Source organism: Geotrypetes seraphini, chromosome 4, assembly GCF_902459505.1.
Source record: "Geotrypetes seraphini chromosome 4, aGeoSer1.1, whole genome shotgun sequence".
Taxonomy (NCBI): Eukaryota; Metazoa; Chordata; class Amphibia; order Gymnophiona; family Dermophiidae; genus Geotrypetes; species Geotrypetes seraphini.
In genome coordinates this window covers 316,851,063-316,874,410 of record NC_047087.1, presented here as the reverse complement: position 1 = coordinate 316,874,410, position 23,348 = coordinate 316,851,063, and the positions used below count along the sequence as shown (strand labels likewise).

Here is a 23,348-nt window from a genome sequence, read left to right as displayed (position 1 = left end):
GAGGACCAGGACCCACTTCATTTTCATGTTTAAACCCCCTCCCAAAACAAACAAACAAACCTCCCTTTACACACCAGATTCTCTTGTATAAATAGTCTGGGCCTCTTAGAATTACCTATATACCTGTACAGTCAAACCTCAATTTACAGGTGCACCAGTTTGTGAGTGTTTTGCAAGACGAGCAAAACATTCGCAAAATCGGTGCCTCAGAAAGCGAGTTTAACTCGATTTACAAGTGCCACCCCTGCGATCCAGCATCCCCCCCAGCGATCTAGCATCTCTCCCCTCCCCCTGCTCGAGTTGTTCCCCCCCACACGATCTTACATGCTCCCCCGAGCACCAAAACGATATCCCTTACCCCGATTGGGCACGGCTCCAGCACCAACGCCCAGGACATGCCGGTGCCCGAAGATCCTCCCTCTTCTGTGCTGGGCTGGGCGGTGCATCGGCGATCCTTCGTCTTGCTTGTGCTGGGCTGGACTGGGCCTTGAGCATTTGCGCATGCTCAAGGCCTTCTGGTCTCACTCTCTCCGAGATTCTCAGATTCAGCAAAAGCAAGAGGAAGGATCGCCGATGCACCGTCCAGCCCAGCACAGAAGAGGGAGGATCTTCAGGCACCGGCATCGGCATGTCCTGTGCGTTGGTGCTGGTGCCGGTGCCCAATCGGGGTAAGGGATATCGTTTTGGTGCTCGGGGGAGTATGTAAGATCGCGGGGGGGGGGGGGGTATGGAGCAGCGCCGGTGGTCTCAAGGGGGGGGATTGGAGCAGCGCTGGTAGCCTTGGGTGGGGGTGGGGGGGGGTTGGTGGAATGAATCAAAACGAGTTTCCATTCATTCCTATGGGGAAACTCGCTTTGATATATGAGCAGTTTGGTTTACGAGCATACTTCTGGAACAAATTACGCTCGTAAACCAAGGTTCCATTGTACTCGAATATAAGCCGAGACCTCCAATTTTTTCCCCAAAAAGGAGGAAAAATGGTTGACTTGAATATAAGACAAGAGGGGCTTAATATTCAAGTGCCCTGCCAGGATCTGCACCCGATGCCCTCTCACTCACTCTCCTGCTAGGCACTGCACCCAGCCTCTCTCACCGCCACGTACCTGGAATCCCTGGTGGTCCAGAGGTGTAGCGGGCAGGAGCGAGCTTTCTGCACTCCTGTCCCACTGCTGAGCCGGTTACTGCTGCGAGTTCTGGCGATTCAGCTGTATGCTGCCCGGCGCTGAGCGGCTTCCTGAATGGCAGCCCTGAGATCTCTCCAGGGATTCCAGGTACGCGAGTCATACAGAAGGCACGTAGCATGCAGGATATCGGCAGAGAGGAGGTACAATGGATTGTTAAGTCTGTAAGTCCATGTTAACATCTATGTTGTCATGTTAATGACAAATGTTTGTATATCCCCCATTTTTATCATTTTATTATTGTAAAAACCGCTTAGAAATTTGATAAGCGGGATAACAAATGTTAATTAAACTTGGACAGGGTGCAGAGCTTGGCAGCCCGGCGGAGGCCTGCAACAAGGGGGTGGAGGGGGTGGGTGGGCACTGGGCCGAATATAAGCCAAGACCCCAGTGGCCTAAAAATCTTGGCTTATATTCGAGTATAAGTGGTAGCCAAACATGCATGTATTTACAAATAGGTAAATTTTGCTGGTTATCCACACTAATTTAGTCACAGTTGCTTTTGTGTTCACATCAAAATGTCACTACAGAATTGAATTGAAACTTGATAATGCATGAGCATGATCTTTTAAACTTGATTCTTTTCCCCTAAACATTTTTTAATCAAATATGCTCCCCAACCCTCAAGCCTAGCAATGCCTGATCAAACATTTAAATAAAATGTTAGTCACCTGAAGAAAAAAAACTTAACTAATTAAAATACAATTGGGTTTTGGCAACCTTGATATTGACACCTGTCTACTGGGAGCTGATCTGAGGCCACTAGCCTTTTTGCACTAGGCAACCATAAAGCTTTTGTCTGTTAATGACTTGTATCCAGTATTAATGACATGGCGATGAACCAAGGACCTAGAGATGAAAGGCTCTTTAATCTTTAACCAGTCCCTTGAGGATTAATCTTATTGTGGGCTTAATTACCTACTTTTTTGTTGTTGATGTTGGATTTCTTTTCCTTTCCTGCAGCTTATCCTTTTTACTTTTTTTTTATTTTGTGGTAGCTAATGGACTGTTTTGATAAGGTTTTCTTAGTTTGTATAATCACTGTTGCAGTCAATATTATAATAACTCTAATTGTATGGAAGTAGGAAGGCATAAACCATTACATTGTTTAAAAATATACTAGTGTGGTTACACTTGGGCCTAGAAAGAAAGTTGTTGTTTGAGGAATGAAAACATCTGCTCTAAGACAGCAGGAGCAGTCGTTTGATGCAGTTATGAATCTTCATAGCAGGAAAAACTCTTGTATACCTATTAATAAGAAATTACTATATTTATCCCAGGACAAGCAGGCAGGTATGATACGGACATCTTGCAAGCATGTTTTGCTTGAAGAAACTCAGAAGTTTCGAGATGCCCGCACCGCGCATGCGCCAGTGCCTTCCCGCCCGATGCTCCGGGCGTGTCTCCTCAGTTCTTTTTCTTCCGCGGAGCTGAGAAGTCTATCTTCAATTTGCGCCCATTGAATATTTTTTGCCTTCTTTTTGCTGCGGGTTGAGTTCTTTTGGGCTCGCCTGTGCGTTTATTTCTTTCTTTGATTTCTTTTTTCAAAAAAAAAAAAAAAAAATTTTTTTTCCTTCCGACTCCGGGTCGGCCGCGTGGCTGAGGCCCCGCGCCTTCGACCTTGCGGCGGAGCTTTTTCGGCCTATGTCCCGGCCGATTACCGGTTTCAAAAAGTGTAGCAAGTGCCAGCGCGCGATTTCGCTCACGGACCCTCATCGACGCTGCTTACAGTGTCTGGGACCGGATCACTTTCCGAAATCGTGCCGGCCTTGCTCCACTCTGATGGCGAGAGCGTTTAAGCGCCGCTGTCTGCTCTGGGAGTCCATGTTCAAGATGGATGCGTCGTCGGCGCCTGCAGCTTCGACATTGACATCGATGGGGGCTTCGACTTCTTCAGCGAAGCCCGCTACCACCCCAGCTGCTTCGGGCCTCCTGAAACCGGCATCATTCACCCCGGTTTCGGCCCCGACTTCGGCGCCGGTGCCTTCCTCCGTTCCCTCGGAGCAGGTCTCGACCCCGACAGTGCCACCAGTGGTGCTCAAGGTGCCGAAAGCTGGCAAGCAGAAGCACTCTGCACCTAAAGAGCGCGGAGACCGTGCGGAAGGGCCCCCTTTTGGTGCGGATCCCTCCATATCGGCTTCGCTGCGGTCCATTCTGGAGGCTCAGTTAGTTGAGCTCATGCAAACCATGGGGCCTCGTCTGATTGCCACCATCCAGGGTGACCTTCCAGCTTCGGCTTCGAGGGGCGGACCGCCCCCTCCTCCTCCTCCACGCCGCACGACCTCGTTGCTCGGCGAGGAGGAGCGGCGAGTGGTGTCCGGGTCCTCGAGGAGGTCCTCCGAGAATGCTATGCCTCCTTTAGAACCGATTCCCTCGAGGAGGGCTTCTCTTAGTGAGATGCCTCCTCTGGAGCCCATTCCCTCGAGGAAACCCTCGTTTAGTGACCTGCCTCCCTTGGAACCGATTACTCCGCCCCATGATTCAGTGTGGCGTCCACCTTCGGGGCCATCCAGTCTGGGGCATAGCAGGAAGCAGGACGAGTTCTTCCGAACTCCCTATGAAGCCTGGGCGACGTCCAGAGAAGCACCGACTCTTCCACCTTTGAGATCGACGGCATCGAGTCCGATCTGCTCCTTGGAGGCGTCTGACCCAGTCTCGCACAGAAGGACTCGATCTCCTTCCAGGCATCGGGAGGGGCATCGGTCCAGACATTCTTCGAAGCATTCCTCTCGACACTCGACCGTCTCGCCTCAGAAGAAATTGCCTCGGTTGGGGTATGCTGCTTCGACTGGGTCTCCTCCTCCGGGCCCGGAGTTCGAGGACCCCGAAGTTTTCTACTCTTCCTGTTGTTCACAGGCCTCTTTGGAGCCTGAGGCTTCGTCTTCTTCTAGTCCGTCTCGCGGACCGGTGACGGCGGACCAATTGTCCTTTTCATCGTTCCTCTGGCAGATGGCGGATGACTTGGACATTACTCTAGATGCGGGGTCTCGATATTCCAAGGAGTATCTCGATACCATGCACTTGCCTCGGCCTCCGGCGGAGTCCTTGTGGCTTCCCTTGCACAAGCTCCTCGACCAGACCTTCATGCGCTGCTTCGAGTCTCCTTACTCTATCCCTGCGGTCCCTGGCAAGTTGGATTCGCGGTACCGCACGGTACATCATAAAGGCTTCGAGGGTCCTCAGCTTTCGCACCAGTCACTCCTGGTCGAATCCTCGCTCAAGCGGTCTCATCCTGGCCAGGTCTACGCTTCCGTACCTCCGGGCCGCGAGGGCAGAACCATGGATAAGTTTGGGCGCCGCATCTATCAGAATTCGATGATGGCGTCTAGAGTCTTGAATTACAACTTCCACTTTGCAACCTACTTGGAATTTTTTCTACCTGTGCTTCGAAAGTTCACTCCATACATCGAGTCCCAGGCTAGGTTTGAGTTTGAGGAAGTGGTTGCTTCGTTGTCCCAACTCCGACTTCAGTTGATGCAATCTGCCTATGATGCGTTCGAGCTCTCTGCCCGAGCGGCGGCTTGCTCGGTGGCGATGCGCAGGTTGGCCTGGTTGCGGACCATTGATATGGACCCGAATCTTCAGGACCGTCTGGCGAACGTCCCGTGTGCTGGGGCGGATCTTTTTGACGAATCCATCGAGACTGTCACGAAGAAGTTGTCTGACCACGAAAAGTCCTTCCAATCTATCCTTCGGCCGAAGCCCAAGCCTCAACAGTCTCGACTTTCTCGTCCACCGTTGATTTATCAGAGGCGTTATCAGCCGAGGCAAACTCCTCCTGCGAGACAACCGGCAAAGGGTCAGCCCAAGTCTCAGTCACCGGCTGTTCCTAAGACCACACAGCCTTTTTGACTGTATCGTCGAGGGCATAGCCAACCTCGTTCTGCCTCTCCCTGTTTTTCCCATCGGAGGGCGCCTCCATCATTTTTATCATCGATGGGGGGCCATAACAACCGACTTCTGGGTCCTTACTATCATCAAGGAGGGATACTCTCTTCATTTCCATCGGGTCCCTCCGGACCACCCTCCAAGAGAGTATCCTTCCAACTTGACTCAGACCGCCCTTCTTCTCCAGGAAGCTCAGGCTTTGCTCCGGCTTCGTGCCGTGGAGCCGGTCCCGACGGACCAACTGAACCGGGGGTTTTACTCCCGGTACTTCCTGGTTCCGAAGAAGACGGGCGACCTGCGACCCATTTTGGACCTCAGGGCCCTCAACAAATTTCTAGTCAAGGAGAAGTTTTGCATGCTAACGCTTGCTTCTCTCTACCCTCTCCTCGAGCAGAACGACTGGTTATGCTCTCTGGATCTCAAGGAGGCCTACACTCACATTCCCATTCATCCGGCCTCCCGCAAGTTCCTCAGATTTCGGGTGGGACATCTACATCTGCAGTATCGAGTGCTTCCATTCGGCCTGTCCTCGTCTCCCAGAGTCTTCACGAAGTGTCTGGTGGTGGTGGCCGCTGCACTCCGGAACAGGGGTCTTCAGGTATTTCCGTACCTCGACGACTGGCTCATCAAGGCCCCGTCAGTTCCAAAGGTCATTTCGGCGACCTTGACCACGATCTGCTTCCTACAGAGCCTAGGCTTCGAGATCAATTTTCCCAAATCTCATCTGCAGCCTACCCAGTCCCTTCCCTTCATCGGGGCGGTACTGGACACCATTCAGCTTCGAGCATTCCTTCCTCCTCAGCGCCTGGATGCTCTTCTTCGTCTCTGCCAGTCTGTGTCTTCTCGCCAGTCCATCTCAGCGAGACACATGCTGGTCCTCCTGGGCCACATGGCCTCTACAGTTCATGTGACCCCCTTTGCCAGGCTCCATCTCAGAACTCCTCAGTGGACCCTAGCTTCTCAATGGACTCAAGTGTCAGACCCGTTGACTCGACACATCATAGTCACTCCTGCTCTTCGGCAGTCTCTACTTTGGTGGATGACCTCTTCGAATCTATCCAGAGGTTTGCTGTTTCACACTCCTCCTCATCAGAAGGTTCTCACAACCGATTCCTCGAACTATGCCTGGGGGGCTCATCTGGATGGGCTTCGCACTCAGGGATTCTGGACCAGTGCGGACCGCCTCCATCAGATCAATCTTCTAGAGCTCAGAGCCATCTTCTATGCTCTTCAAGCTTTTCAACATCTGCTTCACGACATGGTGGTCCTCATCCGTACAGACAACCAGGTCGCCATGTATTATGTGAACAAGCAGGGGGGCACGGGATCGGCCTCCCTCTGCCAGGAAGCTCTCAGAGTCTGGGATTGGGCGATTCGCCACAATGCCTTCCTCAAGGCTGTCTACTTTCAGGGGAAGGACAATGTCTTGGCAGACAAATTGAGTCGTCTCCTCCAGCCTCACGAATGGACTCTCCATTCCACACCCCTTCATCAGATCTTTGCCCATTGGGGGACGCCTCAAATAGACCTCTTTGCGGCTCCCCACAACTTCAAGCTGCCTCAGTTTTGCTCCAGGATCTACACTCCTCATCGACTCGAGGCGGATGCTTTTCTGCTGGATTGGGGGAATCGATTTCTGTATGCGTTTCCTCCATTTCCTCTCATTCAGAAGACTCTGGTCAAGTTGAAATCAGACCAAGCCACCATGATTCTAATAGCTTCTCGGTGGCCCAGGCAACCTTGGTTCTCCCTTCTACTTCAACTCAGCAGCAGGGAGCCTTTCCTTCTTCCAGTGTTTCCTTCGCTGCTTACTCAGCATCAGGGGTCTCTGCTTCATCCCAACCTGCAGTCTCTCCACCTGACAGCTTGGTTCCTCTCAACGTAACCCCGCACCAGTTTTCCCAGGCGGTGAGGGATGTCTTGGAGGCTACCCGGAAGCCTGCTACTCGTCAATGCTACTCCCAAAAATGGACTAGATTTTCTTCAAGGTGTATTTCCAATTCTAAGGAGCCTCAGCGAGCCTCCCTATCCTCTGTTTTGGACTATCTTTTACATCTATCTCAGTCTAGTCTCAAGTCGACATCTATACGAGTCCACCTGAGTGCTATTGCGGCTTTCCATCAGCCTCTACAAGGGAAACCTCTTTCTTCTCATCCTGTGGTTTCCAGATTTATGAAAGGACTTTTTCATGTCAATCCTCCTCTCAAACCGCCTCCAGTGGTTTGGGATCTAAATGTTGTCCTTTCTCAGCTTATGAAACCTCCTTTTGAGCCTCTGAGCAAGGCTCCCCGAAAGTTTCTCACTTGGAAAGTGGTTTTTCTGGTGGCCCTCACATCTGCTCGCAGGGTCAGTGAGCTTCAGGCCTTGGTGGCGGACCCACCTTTCACAGTTTTCCATCATGACAAGGTGGTCCTCCGCACTCATCCGAAATTCCTACCTAAGGTGGTCTCTGAATTTCATCTCAACCAATCCATCGTGCTTCCAGTGTTTTTTCCAAAGCCTCATTCTCATCCTGGAGAATCAGCTCTGCACACTCTGGACTGTAAACGTGCTTTGGCTTTCTACTTGGATCGCACCAAACCACACAGAACTGCTCCTCAACTTTTCGTCTCCTTTGATCCAAACAAGTTGGGACGACCTGTATCGAAGCGCACCATCTCCAATTGGATGGCGGCTTGTATCTCTTTCTGCTATGCCCAGGCTGGATTACCCCTTCCCTGTAAGGTCACAGCACATAGGGTCAGAGCAATGGCGGCCTCTGTAGCCTTCCTCAGATCGACACCGATTGAGGAGATTTGTAAGGCTGCCACTTGGTCCTCGGTTCATACCTTCACCTCTCATTATTGTCTGGATACTTTCTCCAAACGGGATGGACAGTTTGGCCAAACTGTGTTACAAAATTTGTTCTCCTAAGTTGCCAACTCTCCCTCCATCCCATTGAGGTTAGCTTGGAGGTCACCCACTAGTGAGAATACCTGCCTGCTTGTCCTGGGATAAAGCAATGTTACTTACCGTAACAGTTGTTATCCAGGGACAGCAGGCAGCTATTCTCACGTCCCACCCACCTCCCCTGGGTTGGCTTCTCTGCTAGCTACCTGAACTGAGGAGACACGCCCGGAGCATCGGGCGGGAAGGCATTGGCGCATGCGCGGTGCGGGCATCTCGAAACTTCTGAGTTTCTTCAAGCAAGACATGCTTGCAAGATGTCCGTATCGGGGCTCTGTCGGATGACATCACCCACTAGTGAGAATAGCTGCCTGCTGTCCCTGGATAACAACTGTTACGGTAAGTAACATTGCTATATGCGAATATAAGCCAAGATTTTGGGGGCAATAAAATGGGGTTTCGGCTTATATTTGGGTCAGCGACTGCCTACCCCCTCTTGGACCTCCACCAGGCCTGTTGTAAGACCTGGTGGTCCAGCGATGGGCTGAGACAGGAGGGATCCCTCCTGCCTCCTGTCCACGCCAACTCTAAAAAGTTTACTTCCCTCTCGCCTCCTCTTCCACTTACCTTTTGAATTCCCTGATGGTCTCGCTGTAGGCTGGGACAGGAGGGATCCCTCCCGCCTCCTGTTCTGGCCAACTGTGATAAATTTTACTTCCTTCCCACCTCCCATGTGCACCTTCCAATTCCCTGGTGGTCCAGTGGTGAACTGAGCAGGAGCGATCTTCTGGCACTCCTGCTTGGCGCTGAGCTGCTAGCTGAATAAAGTGGAAATAGCAGAAATAATATCTTGGTAGCGTATTACTAGTGTTTCTAAGTGCAGTATTCACTTGATTAAATGATGGATGTCTTTTTGCATTCTTCCATACCAGTCTAGGTAAGTGGGTTATGTCCCTTCCTGACCAACAGATGGAGGTAGAGTAACTGAATCAAACAAGTGACATCTCTGATATAATGGCTGGTGCACTGCAGACTGCACCTAGCCCAGGCCTTGACAAATCCCGGGCACTAAATTTCTTACCCTCCAAAAGATTTTTTTCTTTCTGCAGCACTGCTTCAAACTGCTTCTCTCTGCCCTACATGGCGATTGGGTTCTCCATATTGAGTAGTGCGGTGGAAGAACCAAGCAGCTCAAATTTATGGAGAGTCTAATCGATGAGCAGGGCTGAGAGAGGAAGAGCCAGAGAGAAATAGGTGAAGGTACCTGGGGGGAGGAGGCATAAGAAACAGTGTGAGTGAAAGCTGGGAGAGAGGGGTTATGAGAGATATAGGTTAAACAAAGGCAATTTTCCCCAGCCTCCACCCAGTCTAGAGGGTAAGTTAAAGTTTATTAAATTTGTTTTATCGCTTTACTGTCTCAAAGCTCACAACATGCTTTGGGGAGAGAAACTATTTCTGTAATTGATTAGCAAACTCACTTTAAGAGCTGTTTTACTAAAGTTTCTTTGCCCACAGGCACAAAATAGTAAAAAAAAAAAATATCTTGGTAAGTTTCTATAAGAGCTTCACTGGGTTGGGAAAAGAGAAGTGAGAAAAGTCTTAGAATAGATGCTGGCTTCTGGATTTAATGAAAATTTGTCGAGGCCTGACTGAATCAGTTAGGTTTTTAAGATAGACAAAATAAATATGTATGAGATCAATGTTTAAATCTATCTCAGCAAACTACAGAGAGGCTCTTTAAATCTGCACCAGCAGTAATGTACCGTATTTTCACGTAGATAACGCGCACCCATGTAAAACGCGCACACGGGTATAGCGCGCGGAAAACACAAATTTATGTACAGAAATTTTTAGATACCACTCACACCCATATACCGCGCATGCTGCCCGACTCTTTTCGCCCGCCCCGACTCTCCTTTCCCCCTTGAAGTCCTGTCCCTACCCTGAAAGCCTGATGCCCCCCCGACATCCGATTCACACCCCCCCCCGCAGGACCGCTTGCACCCCCACCCCGAAGGACCGCTCGCACGCACCCGCACCCCCACCCTGAAGGACCGCTCGCACCCCCACCCCGAAGGACCGCTCGCACTCCTACCCCGAAGGACCGCTCGCACCCCCACCCGAAGGACCGCTCGCACCCCCACAGCCTCCCCCCCTCCCCCATGGAGAAGCTGTCTACCTTGTTTCCGGATGCCAGGATACTGGATTCGATGGACCATTGATCTGTCCCAGTGTGGCAACTCTTCTGTTCTTACTTTAAGAAGGCATTTTATTCTCACATGTAGATGATGTCATCCACGGAACCCAGCACAGACACTACCATGTGCCCGACATCGGCTTGCAGTACTTTGTTTCCATGGAGCCGAGAAGCTGTGTCTTCAGTGTTTTCTTTAGTGGATTAAACTTTTTGATATTTTCAGTCATAATTCTTTGTTTTTACCATGTTCATCTATTCCTGCCAACTTTGGTTTAATCTGGTTAACTTTTTTTTGTTTGTTTTTGGCTTTATGGTCACTTTGAGCCGTTTTTTCATACTGGGAGCTTTGATCGTTTTCAGGATACCTTTCACTTGAGCTCTCTGGGCCATTGAGCCCTTTGACTTCAAGTTGGCTGTTTTCCCCTCCATGTCAGATGGTACTGAGCAGCTTTAAAAAATGCTCTTGCTATAATCAGACCATGTCAGGCTTTGACCTGCATAACTGGTGTGTCCGTGTGTTCTATGAGAGTCAGGAGCATTGCAGAGCATTCAGTGCCCCAGCTGGTGCTAAAAACTGCTTTCACGATTTTGTAAAAGGGGGGGGAAGGGGCAAATTAGATTGTAAGCTCTTCTGAGCAGGGTCCATCTTTACATGATAAATGCATATGTACAATGCTGTGTATGCCTTTTAGCGCTTTAGAAATGACAAATAGTAGTAGTTCTATAGACCCAAGTCTTCAATCATTTGAATCTCAACCCCATCTATCCAAAACTCAAATGATGCAGTACAATTCAAAGTATATTTATTTAATCTTCACAAGCATTTAAAAGTGAGAAATATTTCCATAAAACAAACAGACACATCTCAGCTGCATACACTCCAACGCTAGTTTGTATAACTCTCCCAACATTCATCCACAATGCGTTTCAGTCACTGACCTGCTTCGGGAGATTCATCACGCTATATGAGTAAAGAAAATATTGATAATCCTAACTTCAGCGTAATGCTACCAGTAAACCACCAGGATTTTGTTTTTGATTTTTCTCTTCATCAGATCAATTGTCTCCCAGCTTTATTTGTCTTCTCCCTTAGGCTCAGACTGAACTTCCTTGCCCATCCTTTTTACTCACTGAGCACTTTTGTATCCCCATAGCCCCAATCCCATTCTATCTCTCAAAGACCCCACCCCCGTTCCCCAAAGCTCGCTCTTAGGTGTCCGCTTTAAATCAAGCTGGCCAGCGTAACGATTGTGGTTTCCTTATTTTACCAGCTGCATGGCTTATGTCGCCTTAAACTTGATTGTGTGTCCTTTGCAATGTTTGCCCACAGTGACCAGGATAGAGTAATCTGGCTTTATCTTATATTTTATGTACCGTATATACTCAAATATAAACCGACATTTTGGGGCCATATATTCTGATCCATGCAGGGCCTTGAGTATGTATGCATGCTCAAGGCCCCCTTGCTCCCACCTTCTCTGAGAATCTTGGAGGGGGTGAGAGCTGGTAGGCTTTGAGCATAAGCATGTGCAGAGAGGCTCAAGGCCCCGCACTGGATCAGAATATAGCATTGACGGCAGCAGCAGGTTTTCAGAACTAATGGTAAGCACAGTGTCGAAGAGGGGTGTGTGCATGGAGGATAACAGTGTCATTGTTCATCATGGGGGGGGGCTGTATGGAGGATATGCATATACTATCCCCATGCAGATCCAGCATTCCCCTTTTTGTCCATGTTCCTCTGCTCCCATACATGCCCACCATCTTCCCTCTTTTTGTATATCTCCCTGTGTCTAGCTTCTCTCCTCTCCTACTCCCTTACACCAATATGTGTCTCATACGCTGTCTTTCTTTCTTTCCTCCTTCCCTTTGCTATGTTCAATATTTCACTCACTCTTCCTTCATCCCCTTGGTTCAACTTTTCTCTTTCCATTTTCTTCTCTCTATTCCTTCCTGCAGGTCTTGGACCCCTCTCCCTTCCCTCTAGCCCCTTTCCCATGGGTTTAGTACCTCTATCCTCTCCCTTTAGCACCCAGGTGTGGGTCTGGCACCTCTCCCTTCCCTCCAGCTCCTCTTCATTCACCACATGGGCCCAGCACCTGTTTCCCTTCCCCCCAAACCCCAGACCAGATCCAGCAACTGTCTCCCTTCCCTTCAGATCCTCGTCCGGCAACCCCCAGCCCTCCCTCCTTCTCGCGGGTCCAGTAGCCCCCCCCACCCTCCTGATGGCCAACAAACCTATGACTCTCTTGGCTAGGTTGGCCCCATTGTGCTTCCCGGCGCAGGCCTACCAGCCTGTTAGATGCTTCCTGCACACAGGGCTGCTCCAATTGAAACCTGGGATAGGCACATGGGATCTCTCAGAGAGAGAAAGAGATAATGGTTACTGTGGGTGGGCAGACTAGATGGACCATTTGGCCTTTATCTGCCATCATGTTTCTATGTTTCTTCTTGCCACCAAGTCCCTTCCGATGTAACTTCTTGCATCTTCAGTTTTTAGATCTCTGTGACACTTTACAGATCAATAAAGGCTGTGGAGCCAGGATTTTGGTATAGGTTGCTGCTGAGTTTGTTTCAGAGACATTATTATTATTATTTACATTTCTTCTATACCGCTTCTATTCAAGGTGGTTTCCATTCAGGTATTCTAAATATTTCTCCCTATCTGTCCTAGTGAGCTCATAATCTAACTATGGTTCCTGGGGCAATGGACTGTTAATTTACAAGGAGCAGCATGGGGATTGAACCTACAACTTTGATGCTGAGGCAGGAGTTCTAACCACTAGACCAGTGGTCTCAAACTCAAACCCTTTGCAGGGCCACATTTTGGATTTGTAGGTACTTGGAGGGCTTCAGAAAAAAAGAGTTAATGTCTTATTAAAGAAATGACGAATTTGCATGAGGTAAAACTCTTTATAGTTTATAAATCTTTCTTTTTGACTAAGTCTTAATAATAATATTGTAATTTACAGATAAAGAGACAAGATCACGAAACTGTTTTATTTTTCTTCTGTGATTATGATAAACATACCGAGGACCTCAAAATAGTACCTGGTGGGCCGCATGTGGTCCCCGGGCTGCGAGTTTGAGACCACTGCACTAGACCATGCCCATTATCTCAGAATGTTTAAGGTGATGGGTAGTTAGTTACCAGTTGGAGTGGATTATCTTTATTTTTTATTCTCTGGTTTTGTATATATTATATTGAGTTGGGTGGATCAGGGTGAGCCTTTTTTGTTTAAATGAAATATAAATGCTTGATTAAATTTAAAAACTCTGTGCAGAGCCTGATATTGGATTTGTTGCTTTTTCCTGCAATAGAATGTAGAATTAACTGAGTGAATTAACTCTGGAAGAAGGAGTTAACTCAGTGAGGCAGCATCTGCTGCACAAATTACTATATATACTCAAATATGTCGAGAACCCCCCCCTTTTCTCCCCCAAAAGGAGAAAAAAAAAATAAAAAAAATGGTTGACTCAAATATAAGTCGGGTGGCTTAATATTCAAGTACCCTGCCCTGCCAGACTCTGCACCCAACCCCCTCCCCTGTCGGGACTGCACTCAGCCCTCTTCCCTCCTTCCCTCCCTCTCAGGCTCTATACCTAGCCCTGCTCCCTACCCTTGTACCGCCTCTGCTGATCCCTGGTGGTCTGTGCTCCTGCCCCGCTGCTAACCCGGTCAGTGGTGGCTGCCGTGAGATCAGGTTTCTTCAGCCGCTGACCGGCACCAAGCAGGAGTGTGCTTTGGCCCTCTTCGGCACTGAGTGGCTTTTTCACGGGAGCCAGTTAGGAAGCCACTCGGTGCCGAGCAGCAGTGCCAAAGCGTGCTCCTGCTCGGTGCTGCTCAGCGGCTGAAGAAACCAAATCTACCCGCTGCACCTTTGGACCACCAGAGATTGGAAGAGAAGGTATGAGGACGGGGAGGGGGGGGGTGACAGGGTGCAGAGCCTGGTGGCGGCCTGCAATAATTCTGGGAGGGGTGTGCTGTCCCGAATATAAACCAGGACCCACATTTTTGGGCCAATTTTTTGGCCCAAAAATCCTGGTTTATATTCAAGTATATATGGTAACCCAAAAGAGCTGCAGTAACACCACAGCTGGTTCTTTCTACCTGTTCAGAATTGTGCACGAGATGGGGAATTCTGTTCAATGCCAAATTTGCACAGTTACTTAGAATTCCCTCCAGAAATAATAAGAAGCAAGTGCAAGGGGTGAGCAACTGTTGTTTCTAGTACAATCTTGTTCTATTCCTGGACAAGTGGGTTATGCATCCCATGTTGCGAGACTGCTTGTTGGAAGCCTCATTTACATAATTTTTTAGACCCTCCCCTCTTACCTCAGTACCGCCCTCAAGACTCCAGTTGCTTTCCTACAAGCGAGACAGTAGAAGCAAGTCTTTTCTGCTTGTGTTTAATTTTTCTTGTACTCAGTATTTTTTTACGCGTTTCACGTCTTCGTGCAACAGAGGTTCCCTGCGGGGACAGTTCTGGCTGTGGAAGATCACAGTGGATAAAGTTTGTTTCCAGGGGGTTGGCTGTCTTGTAGTGTACCTCCTGGACAGCCTGCATTTGAGATCGAGGTTCAGGGACCATTCCCTTGGGTTTGAGCACAGACTGTGTGGCTCTGTGGACGTGTGCCCGGGATTGAAGCCAAATGTGTTCCTTTTCCTGGTCGTGTGTGCAGTGTGTTCCATGAATTTGAAGTTATTTTTTGCCTCTGAACTCATCAGGGCAGAATACTTCAGATTCATGCCCTGTTTGCAGTGGATGGCTGTCTGGCGAGCAGCCATGTTCCATGTGTTCTGCGGCACAGGAGGGGGCCGAGATTTCATTGGCTCTGGTTCCCTTGACCCCTTTAGGGAGTCCTTCCACTCACTCCAGCTGAGGCCAGTCGAAAAATTCAAAATTGGTCCCTGGAGACTGCGCACTTGTGGCCCCAGCACAGTCACGATTCAGCGGCAAAGGCAAAACAATCCTCTAAAGCACAGGTGTCGAAGTCGGTCCTCGAGGGCCGCAATCCAGTCGGGTTTTCAGAATTTCCCCAATGAATATGCATTGAAAGCAGTGCATGCACATAGATCTCATGCATATTCATTGGGGAAATCTTGAAAACCCGACTGGATTGCGGCCCTCGAGGATCGACTTTGACACCCCTGCTCTAAAGGTTCCAAAAGTAATTCTCAAGAGGTGGTTGCTGACCTGGATGAAAGTTTCCCCAGAATTTATTAACATGCACTTCCAGGCTTATCTGGCCAAGAAAAAGGTGTCATCTGTGCCTCCTTTGTCATCATTCCGGGCTACGGGGATCCTAGTACACTGGTCTTAAGTTCAGATTCCCTGGGTTGTCCAGGGTTGATTCTCCTTATGATGACATGGATGATCAAGATGACCTAACAATGCCATTCCATGCATAGGCTAGCACTACCACTGCAGGGGATGTGGCACTCACAGATTTCCAAGATCCGGATCTAGGAGAGGTTCTGTATCTGGATGACCAAGATGACCTAACAATGCCATTGCTTATGTAGGCTAGCATTAGCACTACCACTGCAGGGGATATAGTGGCACTCACAGATCTCCAAGATCTGGATCTAGGAAAGATTCTGGATCTGGGTGAAGACCCCATGGTGCAGAGACTTTTTTAAGCCTTTAGCTGTGGTTGGTCTAATTTCTGAATCCCTCCAGGAGTTAAAATTGAAGGTTGGGCAGTGAGCAGTAGTGGAATGCTCTCTTATAGCACAAAGCCACAGTCTTCGTCCTTTCCTGATCATCCAGACATAGCAAAGATTTATGGATCACTGGGAGGTGCCGGAGGATCCTCTGAAAGTTGCTAGAGCCATGTCCAAGCTCTAGCTGATGGTGGTCACGTTTAATCAGCATTTTATGTACCTGAAAGTTGATTTCCTAGTGGCACAGATCACCAAGCACACTTCTCTCCCTAATGACGGAGGGGTTGTGCTGAAGGACACTCAGGATCATAGGATTGATTTTGTCCTCAAACAGCTCTTTGACTCTATGGCTTCCAGGCTGAAAGCAATCGTGGCCACTTTTGTGGCCAGAGCTTGTCATTCTAAGCTTCGCCATGATCCGGACACTATAGTCAGATTGTTGGTCTCTCCTCTTTGGGTCCTAAGCTTCTGATAGGCTCTTTGTCTGCTCATCCAGACATTGTCCGGTTTCTTAGGGGCACTTTGAGACTTCAGTCCCTTTTGCGGCTACCCTGTCTGACTTGGAATCTCAATTTAGTTTTTCAATCGCTGGCTCATCCGACCTATGAGCCTATGGAGCAGGCATCCTCAATGGATCTCATTGTCAAGACGGTTTTGCTAGTGGCCATAACTTCATCCCGCAGGGTTTCCAAGCTTCAGGCCTTATCTTACAGAGATCCTTTTCTTAGGATTATGGATTCCAGTGTGTTTCTGCGCACTGTTCCATCCTTTATTCTGAAAGTGGTCTTCAGTTTCCACATCAATCAGGTGGTCCAACTACCTACTTTCATTCCCTCCGTTTCAAGAGAGCAGGACCACGTGTTGTGGTCACTGGATGTGCATAGGCTCAGATTTCCGATCACCTGTTTGTTTTGGTAGGTCCTGCCCATAAGGGCAGGCCAGCTTCAAAAGCCTCCATTTCAAGATAGATCTGTATGGCTATTTGCATACATTACAACCAGAAAAAAAGCCCCCTATTTCTGTGAGAGCTCATTCTACTAGAGGTGTTTCCTCTTCTTGGGCAGAGTTGTCGGCGATCTCTTTGGAGGAAATTTGCAGGGCTGCTACCTGGTCCTCCTTGCATACTTTTACTAAGTTTTACAGGATTGATGTGGCAGCCAAGCTGAACGCTGGTTCATCCATTTTGGCAGCAGGCTCATCAGTCCCACTCTGACTCTATGGGACTACTCTTTATGTCTCACTTGTCCAGGAATAGAACAGGATTATAAAGAACGAAAGATTAGGATCTTACCTAGTTGCTAATCTTCTTGTAAATCCTTGCTTTATTCCTGGAACCCACCCTGCGAGTTGCTGATTCCCCAATTGTCTGCTTTGATAAATACTGGTGAGCTGGACTTATCGTTTCTTGACCAGCCTTTCTAAGAGTACCATCCAAATGTTAAGCACTTTGCTTTGGGGGCCCCTAGCAGGGGCTGCCCCCTCCGTTGGTGCAGTCTGTGTCTCCTTATAGCACAGTTATTTCATTTTATACTGTTTAAAAACCTGTTTCAATTGTTGGACTTGTTTGAGTCTTCATGTTATGAGTAGATTAGACTTATTTATCGTGGAATGCCCCTTACCCCTCCTTTTGTCTATGTCCTCTACAGGTGTCACTGTCTGCTTTTGCACAAACTTTGAGTTCTAAGGTCAGTCCTGAGTTAAGAGGAGAGGGTCTGAAAAATTATGTAATTGAGGCTTCTTACAAGCAGTCTTGTGGCATTGGATGCATACCCCACTTGTCCAGGAATAGAGCATGAATTTACAAGAAAAAAGATTAGCAAAGGAAAATACCTAATCTTTTGATTCTGCATTAGAAAATGACACGGAGAAAAAATCTGTCCCCGTCACTGGACCACCGTACCCTTCACCGCCCTGTCCCCTTCACCGCCCTGTCCCCGCAGCATCCACCCTTCCCTCTCGCCACTTCACCGCCCTTCAGTGGCCCGAGAATCTCCCTCCCTCCCCTTACCTTTGCGGCGTAAAGAAACTTAAGGAAGGGAAGGTGCGCAGTTTCCTCCGGCCAAATCTATCTCTCTCCCTCCCCCTTACCTTTGCGGCGCTATAGAAAAGAAACTGATGCCGGCGAAGCCTGCCTGTGCCGCCTTGCAGTTGCCTGTGTGTGGGCGGAAGCTTCTCCTCTGACGTAGCCGGAAGTTGCGTCAGAGGAGAAGCTTCCGTCCACACACACGCGACTGCAGGGTGGCACAGGCAGGATTTGCCAGCTTCAATTTGTTTTTTAAAGCGCCGTGAAGGTAAGGGGGAGGGAGGGAGATAGATTTGACTGGAGGGAGGGGGCCACATGCGATCAGTGACCGCGCACCTTCCCTTCCTTAACTGTGGGGACAAGGTCATTCACCACTCCACGGGACGTTGGATGGCCTTGTCCCTGTGCCCGCAGTGAGCACTCCCCCTCCTCCCTGTTTCGGCGGGTTACCTGTGACTAGCCGCGGTTAACTACCACCGTGTCATTCTCTATACTGCATCTCTCTTCACCTAACCAAGTTCAGAGGGAGACTGCTCATCTTCACATAGTGCCGTGGTCTTTATTTTAGTAGTTACTATGCTGGGCTTGTTCTCTAATACCCTGAGCAAACATCTACTGCTAAAGTAGTGACATCTATTTCTTTTCCACCAGGTACAAACCATTTTTTCCATTTCAAGTTGTACCACAACCTGATGTGGAGGTGGAGGACCGGGACTTATGTATTCAGAACTTGGGCCTGGCAGAGGGTCGGCTGAAGGTTACACTGTTGGAATGTAGCAGGTATGTTGTGTGGCACCATGGTATGAAACCTGTTGGCATCTGTCAGAGGAGGACCATAAGTCATACCTATCCTCCTTAAAGTAATTAGTTCTCAGCTTTTAAATATATGCAATTAGTTAAATCATTTATATTCTGCTATTGCCATTTGATGTAACTATATTAGCTTTCCAAGTAAAAATACTTAGCGATGTCACCTGCAAATGTACAGTCAGTATAACACATGCTGAAACTGGAGGCTACTCCGAATGTAGATTGGATTGACAAGGGATTACTCATAACAAGAAGTCGGTATTCTCAGGAGGCGGTGTAGTGTATGCTGTGCATGTTTTACTTTACTTTGACATTTATACCTCAAAGTTCGATGTGCCTTTCAACGTAGTCATCAAACAAAGGTTTATATAAACATTACAAAAGATCAATAGAGGGTGGGAAGACTGAAGTAATTGGTGTAATCTTTAATCTCCCAGGAGTAGGATAGGGATCTCGCTTTGACTATTCTGATTACATATATCACATTTATGTGACTGTAATTTCTTTATAACATTCTATTAGTATGTAATCTTGTTGTTTTTGATTCTTATTAATCAATGGGGAAGGGGGTGAAAAGGCGGTGTTAGTTATAAGACAATTTATTTATTTAAAAAATTTATATTCCACATATCCTACAATTCTGTGCGGATTAGAAAAGACATCCAAAATACAAGAAGACATATAAATAACAATTGACAAACTGACAAAATTCCAGACATAAATAAAATCATTAAATCTATCCCTGCAACAATACAACTTGCTGCCTTCTCCTACTTTACTGAAAACGGACAGTTGGCATATCATCCATCACTTCAGATTTCTATCCCTGCAACAATACAACTTGCTGCCTTCTCCTACTTTACTGAAAACGGACAGTTGGCATATCATCCATCACTTCAGATTTAGAAAGTGTGCAAAAACAATACTGTTTTAAGCCCTTTCCTGAACTGTAATACAGCAGAGGTTTGTCTAAGGTCAAATGGTAGCTTATTCCAGCATATAGGGGGCCCTGTACAGAAAACATCGTCTCACTGCACACAGAGAGGGCACATCTAGACATAATTTGTCCTTTAAGCGTAAATTCCTTGACGGCTAATAAAAGTACAACATCAAACACACCGCCACAGGACCATCATCATACAGTAATTTAAATATTAAACACAGAATCTTAAATCCAATGCGAGTATTGATAGGCAACCAGTGTAGCTACATAAGAACATAAGAAGTTGCCACCACTGGGTCAGACCATTGGTCCATCGCGCCCAGCGGTCCACTCTCGCGGCGGCCCGTCAGGTCCATGACCTGTAATGTGGTTCCTGTCCGTTTCTGTAACCTACCTCTTCTTTTTTATCTGTAACCCTCAATCCCCTTTTCTTTTAGGAACTTGTCTAAGCCTTCCTTGAAACCCTGCAATGTGCTCTTTTAGGATAGGTATAATATGCTCAAAACGGGACATGTGCGCAACCATGCAAGCGGTAGCATTCTGGGCAATTTCTAGGACTTTGAGAACACATTGTGGTAAGTCTAAGAACATAAGAATTGCCACTGCTGGGTCAGACCAGTGGTCCATCGTGCCCAACAGTCCGCTCATGCGGCAGCCCTTAGGTCAAAGACCAGTGCTCTATGAGTCTAGCCTTACCTGCATACGTTCTGGTTCAGCAGGAACTTATCTAACCTTTTCTTGAATCCATGAAGGGTGTTTTCCCTTTTAACAGTCTCTGGAAAAGCATTCTAGATTCTGGGTGAAGAAGAACTTCCTTACATTTGTACAGAATCTATCCCCTTTTAACTTTAGAGAGTGCCCTCTTGTTTTCTCCATCTTGGAAAGGGTGAACAATCTCTCTTTCTCTACTAAGTCTATTCCCTTCAATATCTTGAATGTTTCGATCATGTCCCCTCTTTTCAAGGCATTGCAATAATCAAAAATGGGATTCAACATCATCACAACAGTGGTTCGAAAATTATCCTCAGACAGATAATCCCTTAGTCCAGTGTTCTGCAAACTTTTTGGCCAGAAGGCACACTAAACTCAGTGCCCCAGCTGGAAGGCACCTGGAATTGCATGGACGTTGACGCAATGATGTCATGCACATCATCACAATGACGTCTGCGTATGCATGGAGGCCCATATGGTTGCGACCCTGAACCCAGCACTTCAGTGGGGGATCCTGGAGGAGGGGAGGTACGGGGAGAGGAGCAGAGATGCTGGCAAGAAGAAGAGTTGTCTATGCAGGCTGACTGCCTACAGGATGTGCCTCTTGCTGTGAGGCACGTTGTATAAGCAGTCAGCCCTAACCGGCGCCTCTCCTCCTTACTGGCGTCTTGTTGGGGCACACCTGGAATCTACTGTGACACACAGTTTGCAATAGCTCATAGCCAGAAAAATGCACAACCGATTTTACTTGTGCCTTCAAGGATAAAGAGGAATCCAAGATTACACCCAGATATCTACATTGCTGTAATACTGGCAGTGGCACATTGTTGAAAGTTTGTTGTATTTCTCAATAAAAAAAGAGATTTCACATAAAAGATCAAATTTTGACTTCCAATAAAAATTTCCAGAGCAAAAATGTTAACTTTCTCTGAAAATGTAGAAAATTAGTTTGAATTCTAATCTCCAAAGATAATGTTCCACCAAGTTGTAGCTTGAAATATAAAACTTGATGCAAAGATTTATTCCTCACTTTTTACAAGATGGTAAATGTAATTTTAAAAAGCCTCTTGCTATAGCAGAAACATTGCATACTGGTAAATTAATTAAGTGTAGCATGTAATTAGGAGCACACTAAATGGTGTGGTCGCAGACGTTATATAATAACTGTAATTTCCTATATTAACGCTCTGCTGATTGAGAGAGATACTGTGGGGACCTTCACAATTCACGCAGCATGCAAAAATGACAACTAAATCATAAAGACAAAAACAATCTTCAATATGTTCAGCTCCCAGACCACTAAGAGTTCATTGGAGCCAGTATCATCACAGGTCTGAAAAAAACTCCACTTAAACATGAAAAATCAGCATGCATTCAAAACACAATCATTTGTGAATTCTTCAATATCCAGTCCACAACAGTAAAACTTGTGAGTTGTGATGGCTACTAACAGAATAGCTGAAAAGCTGAATTTGATATTTAATTGTAATGCATAACCTCATGTGGGTAACGGGTTCAAAAAAAAAGTCAAAAGTTCACTTAACTCAATATATTGTTACATCCACTGAGCCATTAAGCTTCTTGCCTGGAACGCATCTCCACGTTGATTCCCGACAGGGGTCCACCTGTTTCGTTCCTTCAATGGGCAGAGAGTAGATGTGTGGAAGCCTTTGTCTTATAAGGATCTTGAGCCTCACATTGAGGCTTATTTGGCAGTGATCCCTTTCGTGACTATTTCTGAAGGGATGGCTGCCCAATTATCTTAGCCAATAATACTTGAGGAGGCCTTATCTGCTATAAAAGACTTGCTGTTGGGGATGACCCCAGTGTTAGATGGCTTTACCAATCAATTTTATAAGAGTTTTAGCTCACCCCTATGTTAACTGCAGTATTTGACTCCTTTGAGGCAGGTAGTTTTCTCCTGTATTCCTGGCGTTTGACCGCTGTCCCCCTTATATACAAAACGGGGAGGGATCCTGAAGTGTGTGGCTCGTATAGACACATTCCTTAGCACAGCAGCAGATGAATCCAGAGACCAGTGGGAAGCACACATCGACCAGCAGGTGGAGATAGAGAAACTGATTAACAGGTGGTCCTATAGGTTGGCATTCCTCCTGTATATCCAGTATGCTCTATCTCCCAGCAGGGGTTGGTCGCTATCCTTCTAGCTCCTTAATTCTGGCTGTGCTTACTGAAATTTTGAGGAATATTAATTTCTTCTGTTGAGATTATTTCTCTTCAGGTAGAAAGGGGTGACTGGCTGAGCGGTGCCAGCTTTGGGAGTTACACCTGGGCCCCCCCCCCCAGGTCCCTGCTTCACCCTCCCCTCCAGAGGATTGAGGGGTTTATTTTGGGCTCTTTATTTTCTTCTTTCCTGGGTTGCAAAAAAAAGAAAAGAGCCTCACGGTGTGGAGCTGTGCAGTACTTTGTTGTCAGCTTACAACTGCCAGTTGTAACTTCTCTCCTGTTGAGTCGGATTGGAGTATTGTGGTGAGTAGGCTGTTCTTTCTCGAGTGTCTGGTGCTGCTTGAGATTGTTTCTGACAGTGTTGGGTGCGACGTTGTGTTGTTCATCGGGCTTCTCCCGCTGGTGTTTTGTCTTTAAAAACAAAAACAAACAACAAAAAAAAAATGGCGGCTGAGGCTGTTAAGCAGTGTTCCCGCTGTGGGAAGCGACAACACCATTGGGGCTGTGTTCCGCCGGGTGTGCCGATGCTACGGCCGAAGATTTGAGTTTGCCGGCTAGCGAGTTTGGATTTTCCCGCGCTGGGAAAGCGCGGTCGAGTTCCTCTTCACTCGCAGTTGGGCCTACCATGCTACAGTGCATGTCGGCATCTGGGGGGAGTTCAGTGGCTGTCGGCGCTTCTCGGGAGCTGATGGAGGACGTGGTGTCTCTCCAGAAAACAGTGCAGGCCGGCCCGGCAGGGTTTGTTCAGGGCACCTTTTCGCCGGAGTTTGTGATGTTGATGCACCGTGCCTTTTTATTGCAGAGCTCTCAGCCTGCACAATCCTTGGATTTCAATGCTTCTTTGCTCCCTTCTTCCT

At 47.7% G+C, this 23,348-nt stretch overlaps 1 protein-coding gene across 1 annotated transcript in view; it reads left to right on the top strand.

The window, feature by feature from the left end:
• Positions 1–23,348, top strand: part of PDZD8 (PDZ domain containing 8) — a 235,380-nt gene that overhangs the window by 31,375 nt on the left and 180,657 nt on the right. Inside the window, exon 2 of the mRNA XM_033941009.1 lies at positions 18,492–18,620. Coding sequence (XP_033796900.1) covers positions 18,492–18,620 — 129 coding nt within the window. The remainder of the gene's footprint in view (positions 1–18,491; positions 18,621–23,348) is intronic.